The following is an 11,362-nucleotide window of genomic DNA, read 5'->3' as shown; positions in this document are numbered from 1 at the left end:
CAGATGATTGTGATAGATGCTAAAGTTGGAGAACCAGTGGTCTAGGTCATTGGTCTCGAAAGTGACATGCTGGCACTTTGGGTGGGCAGGATGACCTGTTTGTGTATGTGTGGGGTATTAAAATTGATACTTCTATTTATTTTTTAATCTCTTAAAATGTTTTTTATGTTTATTATGTACACAGTATGCTACTATATTATTCACTGCTCTAGAAATGCACATACATGTATGAGGGGACATGCCCGTAATTTTTTCCCTGATCTGAAAATTTAGTGTCCACAGCTTTAGGCAGTGGAAAACAATCAAGGAATTTTGGGTAGGAGAATGTGGATTAGGTTATAGAATGAGGAGATCAATTAGGAAGATGGATACAACTTATTTAGTCACAAGGCATTTTTATCCCCTTATGTGATTTTGTTACTTTTGTTTGATTTGAATAGCTTGACATCATGGTTGGAAGTTGTGAAGTAGTTGACTATGGCCACGAATCCCTTTTGAGAGTTTCTCAAAACTAGCCTGGCTGTTACCAATAGATTGTCTCTAGGTGTAACCAATTTTGTCTGAATACTTCGAATAAGAGGAATAATGAGCTATCTCTAGGTGAAATGCTTTACATTTAGTACTTGCAATCTGTGAAATATGTGTGCTGTATCTAGTACAGCATGATTTGACAACTGTAGTCCTTCAAAATATGCTTTATTCCATTGTTCATTGTAGTTTTGTGGAATCACCACGGAGAATTGTTCCCTCTGGTATGTTAAAGGGCACACAGATTAACAAATCCTTAGGCGTAGGGATGCTAATATTCCGGCATTATTGGTTTGTTTTTTAAGGCAGAGAAATTCCCAACCTTTTGAGTAATAGAGCCCTCTTTAATTAAAAAACTTTCTAGTCCTAAATTTTGTGTTAGCTCTACTTTGATAAATTACTTAATGGCAAAGTCACTATGAATTTAGTAATGGATTTAAATGACTTGGTGTTTTCCTGATCAAGGTACCATCTATGAACATTTGACAGGTAAGTTCATGTGCTGTTGAGACATTTGTTCAGCTTTTGTTGAAGTATCTCAGACACTTTATGCTTTTGTCAGTTTCTCAGGCCAGGAGGGAACCACTGATTTAGCATATTGGCCAACTTTTGTAGTACCATCCTTGTTCAGTTAGAATGAAAGAGGTGCCTTTTCCTTTGTTACGGTGAATTATTTAGAGACCTAGCTTGTAAAAAGCTGAGTGTCTAGAGCCTGGATAAATTTATTTTCCTTCAGTTTTGGTTCAGTGACGTAGGGTCAGACATAGCAATAGTCTACAAACTTAAATCTGTGTTCTCAAAGTTTATCATTTTTCTTGAGACCCACCTTCCTGTTGGCTTTCTTTCTTTTTATACCAGTTAAGTTATAGGGATTTATTTATTTATTTTTGGCTTTACCAATTAATGAGATAGCTCTTTTAAACCTTTCTATGTAAATTGCATCCTATTTTGTCAAAGCATTTTGGGCAAAAGTGAGTTTTGTTCCTGTTTATTCCATTTGAAGGTAGAACTTTTTTAGGGTGAAAATGACCGTTTATCTTGGCAGATGCTCCTCTTAACCATAACATAACTTGCCTTGTTTGTAAAGTGATTATTAGTATACTGCAGATCTAATCTTATTACTATTCTAGTGTTTTGTTAAATTGCTTCGAGAAGACTTTATACTGGTATCTAAAATTTATAATGTCTTCAGTGCAACTTTAATTCTGTTTTACTTAGTTATGCTATATAGAAAATTTAGCAATTTCTGGATATGCTCAATAGCATGATAGGGACACACAGAAATAGGTTCTTGAAATATGGTTAAAAGAAATCTTCTGTATTTCTTTTGTGGTGGAAAAGTATGTTTTAAAAATGTCATATACTATTATAAAAACAATTTGATATTTCATGGTTAATCTTTCAAGTAATCCTTATTTGTATGATTTCTTTCTTTTTTAATTTTTCAGCTTTATTGGAGTATAATTTATATGCAACAGCATTTACCAAGTTAAAATGTTTCGTTCAATAAATTTTGACAAATATTGTCAGTGTATAATCACCCATGCAACAATCATGACACAGAACATTTCCATCACCTCAAAGAGTTCTCTGTTTCATTTTCTCATCAGTGAAATGGATATAATGAAAGTTATCTACCCCCAGGGTTGTTGTAAGGATTAAATGAGTTGATAGTTTAAAGCCCTTAAAATAGTTCCTGGCATATTGTAAGAGCTCAGTTAATGCTATGGGCTGTTATTATCTATAGTACTGATGTTGGTGCTCTATCCGTTTTTAAATGCCCCTCACTACTAATTTTATTAGGTGTCTAAAATTTAAAGATTCTGTGCTATTAAGAAAGATGCGTTTTTGCTACTGTGTGGGTACATGTAAGTGAAATTGAATGGAGTGCAACAGTACTTCAAGCCCTAGTAAAACTGAGGTTGATAGCTGGTATATGAAGGTACACTTGCCTGAATGTACCCATCACCCAGCTTTATTGACAATTGGTATTTAATTGCATTATTTCCATTACTCCTATCTCATGGTGAAGTATGTGATATAAAATTGAAGATGATTTCCTATTCCTTGTCAATACCACCATGCTAGGCAACTGTCATTAGTATTTAAAATAATAATTTTGCTGTTTTGATTAGTAATATGCTTTTGGAAATCTTTGGTTATTTTGAAAGTCTGCACATTGTATTCTCTTGTGTCAAGCCTTTATTTAACTGCTTTCTTTGCATTTTATTGATCCTATTTGCTAGGATATTTCATCACATCTCTTAGGGACATTTTTCTGTGGTGCCTGCTGCTATTTTCTTTTCTCTCTCTCTCTTTTTTTTTTTGAGAATTTAATATTGTAGTTTAGCTATTGCATTAGTTTTCTAGGGCTTCTTTGGTGAATTAGCACAAGTTAGATGCCCCTAAATAATAGGATGTTTTCTTTCACAGTTCAGGAGATTAGAAGTCTAAAGTGAAGATTTCAGCAGGCCCACACTATCTCTGAAGATTCTAGGGGAGAATCCTTCCTGTACCTCTGCCAGCTTCTGGTGGCTTCTGGCATTTCTTGGTCTCTGGCAGCATAACTCCAGTTTCTGCCTCCATCTTTACATGGCCTTCTTCCTGTCTGTGGGTCTGTGTGTCCTATTCTCTTAAAAGGACATCAGTCATTGGATTTAGGGCCTGCCCTAAATCTAGGATGATTTCCTCTGAGATCGTTAACTAATTGCATCTGCAAAGACCCTATTTCCAAACGAGGTCACATTCTGAGGTTCTGGGTGGACATGAGTTTTGGAGGAATATAATTCAACCCACTACAGATGTGAAGGGAATAGTTACATGATTTAAGCTCTGAAGAGGGGTGGGAAACAGGAGTAAATAATTTCAAAACTACTTTGCAGTTTGCAGAAATGTTATTTTGGGCCACTCTCCAGTCAGAGAGCTCTCAGCAGTGTGCTCTAGATAGAGGTCCCAAGTGAAAAATTAGCTGCTAGAGCTTGGAGCATAGGCCTGCCCTCTTTAAGTCCCTGTTAGCAAACTAGAAATAATTGACCCCCTAAAATGTGTATAAGACTATGACTAGTTTGAGTGACAGAATGTGGGATTATATTGTATATAAATTGTGAGAATTTACATGGAAAGGTAGTATAGTGATTAAGAGCAAGGACTTTGGGAGTCACATTTTCTGGTTTCAAATTCTGCCTCTGATCCCTATGGACTATGGGTAAATTGGTGAGTCTCTCTATGCAATGTCTAATTAAAATAAGGGTTATAATAGTATCTTCTTAGTACATGTAAAATACATAGAAATGCCTGGCATATAATAACTGCTCATTCAATGTTAGCTGCTGCTATTTTCATCATCCTCCTAGATGGTCTTCTTCAGGAGAGAGGGAAACTCATCATCTGAAAGACTTAATGCCTTTGATTGTTTTTCTGTAGTAGTGAGGATGAATTTTTACTGATGAACTCATGGGTTCCCACCCAGTCTTGCTTCAGGAAAGGTGTGCTTTCAGGTTGTCTAGTTAGAGGATGGGACGTAGGGGTATGAGATAACAGGTTCCTGGTTTTATTAAAAAGGCCTCCTAAACACTGAGTAGCCATTTTAATGATAGAACTTGCCTCTGACAGACTCTTTTAATGAGTCTTCATTTATTGTACATCAAGCAAATCCCCCTTTATGTTGTGAGTGTATCAAGCTGACTTTTTTCTTAACGAACCTGAGATTCTGAACATAGCAGCCTGACTTTTATTAATATCTTATCTCTGAAGTGAACCTCTCTAAAGGATCTTTAATATAACTTTAACGTTGTTTTCCCGATGAATAGATACGTAGATGAACAGCAAGTTTTAGCAGGCATTTCAGGATATTTTAGAAGTAATCATCTACTAAAAGATTTTTGTGGGAATATGGTTTTCCTTCCCTTCAGTTTTAAATGTTCCTCCTGGAGGTATATGTTATTAATGATACTTCTTTGAAAACCACACTGAATAATAGCACTCTTCTTACTTGAAGCTTCTTGGGCAGAGTGCTGCAGTGTAGTTTACTAAGCTTATTAAAAGATTTGTTGGCTGGGCGGGTGGCTCACATCTGTAATCCTAGCACTCTGGGAGGCCGAGGTGGAGTGATGCTTGAGGTCAGGAGTTCTAGATCAGCCTAAAGTAAGAGAGACCCTGTCTCTACAAAAAATAGAAAAAATTAGCTAGGCGTGATGGTGCACGCCTGTAGTCCCAGCTACTCAGGAGGCGAGGAAGGCAGATCGCTTGAGCCTAGGAGTTTGAGGTTGCAGTGAGCTATGATGACACCACTATACTCTAGCTAGGTGGCAGAGCAAGGCTCTGTCTCAAAAAAAAAGATGTGTTACTAGATTACTAGAATTCAGAGAATATTGAGGCCATTAGAATTCACCAGAGGATGATGAGACCAGATATTAAACACGTTGCCAAACAGGTTTTTCCTTTTCTCCCCAACCTATTTGCTGGTCTTTTATTTTAGCATTGTGGAAACAAGGGAGAGAAGACTGGTTTTCTGTTTAGTGCATGCATATGCTATCACAGTTAACTTAATAGCTATATAGGTATTATTCTTATTTTATGTTAGGATACCTAGGCTCAGGGACATGGAAGTTGTTCAGCATCACAAATCCACAAAATGGTAGAGTTAATATTTGAATGTAAGCGTTTCTCATTCTTTATTTCTGCTCTTTTCCAACATGGGCTATTGCCTCTCCAAATGAGAAAGCTCAGACAACCACTATGTTGTATATAAATAAAAGAAGAAGGTCCATAGTGCAGTTCCAAGCTTAAATGACATCTTTGATTCTTTGATCTGAAAATACTTCCATGTTTATAAAGTTCTCAATATGTGAGGAAGGAATGGGGTGGGGTAGGGTGTGTGTGCCCCAATGAAGGGGCCATTGAGGAAAATGGATTATTTGAATGGTGTAATCCTTGAAGATGTGTGCTGTCAAAGATTCTCCTTTGCAATTCCTTTATGTATTTATCTTCAGCAGAAAAATTCTTACCCAGTTTAAGCCATGATTTAAAACGTTTGTAAGATTTTGCCTTTAACTAGGTTACAGACAGATTTTTCAAGCCAAAGAATACCTTTCAGTGTAGATAACCTTTTCCTGCTTCTTCTAAGTCTCTTCACAGAAGATGTGGAAAATTGAAATTATTATTTTTTCTTCTAGATTAACTGCTGAAGTACTGATCGAGTTCTGCGTTTCTTCAATGAGGAACTACAGGCTGATCTTCTGCCATAATCTCAAACAGCCATAAATGACAAAAGAATGCTTGCTCAGTGAGGGTAGCTGGTGCAGAAGCCATTTTTTAAACTTAGGTGTTTAAGTACTCAAAGGTAAGTTTTCAAAATGGTAGCTATTTCATGCTCTATAAATCCACAGAGATTTTGGAGTTTGCCCCTGTAGCTGCTATATGATCATTAACTCGAAGTTTTGTAATTCTTAGCTGGCACCAGATATGTTGAAAAATGGATATTGCTTGTCTAGGACTATGTAAATTTATGGTATTTTGCTGTCCCTACATTAATTTCTGCTGTTTCTTTAAATTGGCTAGATTGTTTCCTAGTCACGTTGTGACCGTTTCTTGATCCAGTGGGTATATACTCGATCTAGTGGGCCTTATTTTTGTAAACTTTAGGATTTTGGGTAGATTTATCTGAGTGATCTGTTATCTTTCTCTTGCAGTGAGAAAGCAAATGCTTCTTTGGGGTGATGAAAAAAGACCAGTTGGTGTCATTTTGTTCGTTATCAACTTTTGAAAAAAGTTTTTCTTTCTTTTAGAAATATTCCTTTCCTACATAAAGTAATGTTTATTTTAGAAAATGAATTTTTCTCAGGATTATTTGTTCTCTGATGTGTCAGATATTGGAAATGGCCATCTGAGACATTGTTTCCTCCCACTGCTTTACTGATAACAATTCCTACAAAGTTAAGACAAATAACTATTTCTTCTGAACTAGATGGCTCTGGAAATTTTTCTTTTGAATAATTATGAAACAATAGTGTTGATAAAAGGACTTTTCTCATTGAAAATTGATGCCAGAACTGAAAAATTTCTTTTTTTTATGAAAATATATTACATCTGCTCTGTCATATAGAAATAAGAGCTGATTACTCTTGTTCTTATTAGCGCATCACTTATAAAAGTGATTATTAGTCTATCACTTTATAAAAAGTGATTCTGTCCTGCTTGGGCTTATGAATTGAGGGGTTAGGTGAGCTTCGTATAGCAGAGTCGAGAGATGGATTGGGTCTGCCTTTTTACCCGTGTCATTAATAAGCTTGCTCAGTAAAGCTCCTCTTGGAGCCATATTCGCCCCTTAATTTGTCTTTGGGACATTAATGCCTCTTGCTAAATTTTGGATGATCAGTTTTTCCATTGTTTGATAAATATACAGTAGTAAAGGGAGCATGCAGAACTAACTCTTCATAGTAGAAAAAATACTTATGTAATTATGTTGAGCTTTATTTGTAGAACACACTATGGGCCTGATAACTGGAACATATTTAAATAGATGAGAACACATTCAGGTGTAAAGCATTTTTCTTTAATGTATTTAGTCATATTGCCACCTGTTAATCATTATAGTCTTTTTTTTTTTGTCTTTCATTTGGCAGAAAAGACAGCTTTGATTTCTGGCTGCAAAAAAGATATGAGGAAGAGCTCCTCCCCTTCCTTGAGTAACTGCAACTCCGTTCTTGCTAACAAAATATTTGGAATTCCACTTGATGAGCTGCAGCAGGGAGGACATCCAGACAATGAGGTTCCATTCATAGTCCGCCACGTTGTGGACTATATTGAGGAACATGGTATACATTTCCTTACTTTGAGGGCTAGCTTTTGTTTCAATAAACACAACTTATCCCTTTTTGATGTTGGATTTTTAAATTTTTTTTTTAGTTTGGAAAGTCCAAAACATAGGGAAAAAAATAGAAATTCTTTTTAATGTTTTAGTGTGTTTTTTACTTAAATTCATGTGACAGTTGCCCAGCTTAGAACATTTTTGAGTGGGGGTGATAGGAATATTTTTAATGGATATAAGGGGTGGGATAAAACAGAATATCCCTCAGGACAGAGATTGTATGTTTCTAGACGTGTAATTTGAAGGTTTTTAGCCAAATTAGGGGAGCCAAGAAAGGCTTTCCAGAAGTACGAGTATTAAGTTGGTTGGAGAATGAATATATATGGCCAAGTAGTTGAAGTTGCAGCTTATTTAATTTTTGCCTTGAACTAATGTAGGAGGTCTGGAGCAACAAGGACTTTTTCAAGTCAATGGAAATGCTGAGACAGTGGAGTGGCTTCGGCAGAGATACGACAGCGGAGAAGAGGTGGATTTGGTTAAGGAAGCAGATGTTCCCTCAGCTATTAGTCTTCTTAGATTTTTCCTTCAAGAACTTCCTGAACCTGTTATCCCTGGCAGTTTGCATATTCACTTGATGCAGTTTTCTCAAGGTAACATAATTGGATTCTTATCAGTCAGCCATTTATTATTAGTTTTAGAGTCTTTACCTTTTAGAAATCTTGACATGTAAACAGTAAGTATGTAGTTCAGAGATGAATTGCTTATTTTCTCATTTGCTCTTTTGGTCGATATGGTCTAGTCAAGGGAATAAACTTCTTGGATGCCTGTAGTAGTACTTACTTTTCATGATTGGTCTTATTAGCCTGAGATACAGGGTGAGCAGGAGGAAAGGGAGAAAACAAGAATAAGGTGTAGGAGGGTAGTGAAAAAGAAGGAAGAAAAATATATATAAGGTAATGTGTATGGTGACACAATGTCTAATAAATTATTAAAGGTATTGCTTAGTGGGGATACTACTTTAGGGTGCCTATCACTGGTTAGAAAGAACTTCTTTGCAAAAGCCAGAAGATAACTTTGATTCGAGGCTTGGAATTACCTAAAGCTTGTTCTTGGACAATAGCCTAAAGGAAATAAAATACCAAATTGGATATCAGACTTCAAGTCAAAGAAAGAAAAAAAAAAAGATTTGTCATCGTTGGATTAGATTTTTGTGACAGGCATGAGCTACCGCACCCAGCCCTGTTTATCTTTTCCTTAAATTTTAAACACCTATGAGCCTAAATTAGTTGGTGCCTCTTATTTATGTATAATGGCTCATGCCTGTAATCCCAGGGCTTTGGGAAGTCAAGATGGGAGGATTGTTTGAGGCCAGGAGTTCTATTTCGAGACTAGCCTGGGCAACATAGCAAGACCTTGTCTCTACAAAAAAAAAAAAAAAGGTCAATGCAGAGACATTCTGTGACCCTCTTACACTTATGTTTTCTGTACAGCTAGATCATAGGGCTCACTTTGAACTTGCTATATTCAGGAATGGTTAGCTTGATTCACTTTTGTTCTTTTGTTGTACTACTTGGATCAAAAAATAGGTTTCAAATAAGGTGTTAACAGTAAAGCTACCTTATTTTCAAAACATCCCTTTAATTTTTTCTCCCAACAAATACTACCTTTTTTTTTTTTTTTTTTAGTTTCTGAATCCATTTCTTCCTTTTCTTATATGAATTTTTTCAAATGTTTATATTGAGTCACCTAGTAAGCATTTTTCATCCATTAAATATGTTTTGAAATTGATGTGTTAAGAGTGTTTTGAGCCTTTTTAATGACTCTAGAGCCCTTCTTTTTGTTTTTATAGTGGTTGGTTTCCATGTTCCTTGTATTAGCTGGATTGCAGACAAGTATTTAAGGTTGCAAGAATTAGATAACCTTTCAGTCCTGAATGAAAATTTATAAATTAATAATTGGAATGAGTTTTAATGGTAGTGAAGTCGTTGACTCTCATTAGTACTACCTATCAGAAGCTATTTTAGGATTATCATTTTGGTTTTCATTTAAAATTATGACAGCATCATGCACTATGTTGACATTCATGGAATTACAATATATATCTTATTAATTAATTATTATGTTATTCACTTTTGAAGGAATTTAAGACATGCAGAAATGCTTGTGACCTGTAAGTCCTTCTGTGTTTAATATGAAAAATCCGCCATTCTCTTCTATTCCCCAATTATGTATAGCATGTGTATGTATGTGTACACACACCCACATACACACCCATTTCTTTAATAGTTGTGCAGATAGGTGTGGTGGTACTTGAGGTGATATTTACATTTCTGTTGTAATATCATCTGTTCTATAATATTTTGTTCATTCGTCCTTTAGTCATTCTTTGGGGAAGGTGTCTACATCTCTGAACAAAGATTCCTCTCACCATTTACTGTAGATAAATAGTATGTCAGTATTTTACTTGATGTTCACAAATACATGAGTAAGTTATTGCTTTTAATATCATGGAAGCATTCTTGCAGTTGCATTTTAGCTTATGGGTTAAAAATTTTTTTTTTTTTAAAAGAGCTCCACTCTGTCACTCAGGCTAGAGTGTAGTGGCATCATCATAGCTCACACAGACTCCTGCCTCAGTTTCCCAAGTAGCTGATGCTACCACACCCAGCTAATTTTTAAATTTTTTGTAGAGACCAGGTCTCACTGTGTTGCTCAGGCTTACTTTGAATTCCTGTCCTCAAGTGATCCTCCAGCCTCCCAAAGTGCTAGGATTATAGGCGTGAGCCACCACGCCTGGCCTTGAGTTTGTGTTTTTAAAACTTCATTTGATTCTTATGTGGTAGCAATGTGGCATTCACTGGTGCAGTTAAACCTTTTGTTTAGACTAGAGTTCTACAAGCTTGGCACTGTTGATATTTTGGGCTGGATAATTCTTTGTTATTGGCTGTCCTGTGCATTGTAGGATGTTTAACAGCATCCCTAGCCTCTACCAAGTGGTGCTCCCTTTCCCAAAGTCAAGACAACCATTCATTTTCAATTGTTGACAACTACTGGTTTAGACCATAATGATTAGTCCAACTATTTGTACATTATGTTTTGGTAGAAAACACAGTTCCCAGTTTTGTGGATTTGTTGTAAAATTTCCAAAAAATGTAATTGCACTTGAAAGAATTTTTAGTCAGGGGAAATTTCTTTGATGTATACATTATTTTCCCTGGATGCGATTTAACTAGGAAGTAGGCTCAAAAGGAAAGAAATTTAAGCAACTGTGTATTGTATGCATGTATGTTTTTGAAATGCTTCTCTGCATTATTTGAAGACTTCAAAAGCAACCTGGTAAGTATGAATATGTAGTAGAAATGTACCCAAACAAAAGTATAGCAGTGTATATAGTATTTCAAATAAAAATAGTACTGCCCACAAGCTTACCCATCACATCAGGTCAAATGAGCTAGTAGTCCAACATCTTTTTTCAGTTACTGTGTATTCATTCAGCTAATTCAGCTAATGTTTATTGAATATCTGCAATACGCTAGGCATTGATCTAGATGTTGGGAATGTAGCACTGAACAAAACTAAATAAAAATCTCTTCCTTCATAGGCTGAAATTCCAAAGGGGATAAGGGCAGATGGAGAAATAGATAATAAAATAGATATATGGATATGTTAGATGATAAATGCTACAAAGCTGGAGAGGATATTAGGTAGAATTTGTCAATGTTGGTATAGTCGTCATATTGATAATATTAATTGCTTGTGTTTTTTTTAGTTGATGTACGTGATTTTCTAAAATAATCCTTTTCTGCTGAATGCTTAGGTGATTCGAATTTTCCATCAGTTATAGTCATATTGATTTAAAAAACGTCAATCCAGGGACTGTTCCATCCAATTATAAAATCAAAGTATTAGGACATTTGGGTGGACAGTTGCTAATATTACAAAATATAAAAGAGTTGTTATGGGTTGCATTTTAAATTTTAAGCAAAATGCATATAACTGTAGTCTTTCCTGATAAACTGTTTAGAC

At 35.6% G+C, this 11,362-nt stretch overlaps 1 protein-coding gene across 1 annotated transcript in view; it reads left to right on the top strand.

Moving 5' to 3' along the window:
- FAM13B (family with sequence similarity 13, member B) overlaps window positions 1–11,362 on the top strand; it is a 100,108-nt gene that overhangs the window by 6,744 nt on the left and 82,002 nt on the right. The window contains exons 2-4 of the mRNA XM_012646324.1: window positions 5,703–5,869; window positions 7,152–7,343; window positions 7,774–7,986. Of these exons, the coding sequence (XP_012501778.1) occupies window positions 7,187–7,343; window positions 7,774–7,986 (370 nt within the window). The 5' untranslated portion in view covers window positions 5,703–5,869; window positions 7,152–7,186. The remainder of the gene's footprint in view (window positions 1–5,702; window positions 5,870–7,151; window positions 7,344–7,773; window positions 7,987–11,362) is intronic.

Source organism: Propithecus coquereli, unplaced genomic scaffold (genome assembly GCF_000956105.1).
Source record: "Propithecus coquereli isolate 6110/MARCELLA unplaced genomic scaffold, Pcoq_1.0 Scaffold242, whole genome shotgun sequence".
Taxonomy (NCBI): Eukaryota; Metazoa; Chordata; class Mammalia; order Primates; family Indriidae; genus Propithecus; species Propithecus coquereli.
The sequence above is the reverse complement of the archived record's forward strand: the minus strand, read 5'-3'. Positions and strand labels throughout refer to the sequence as shown.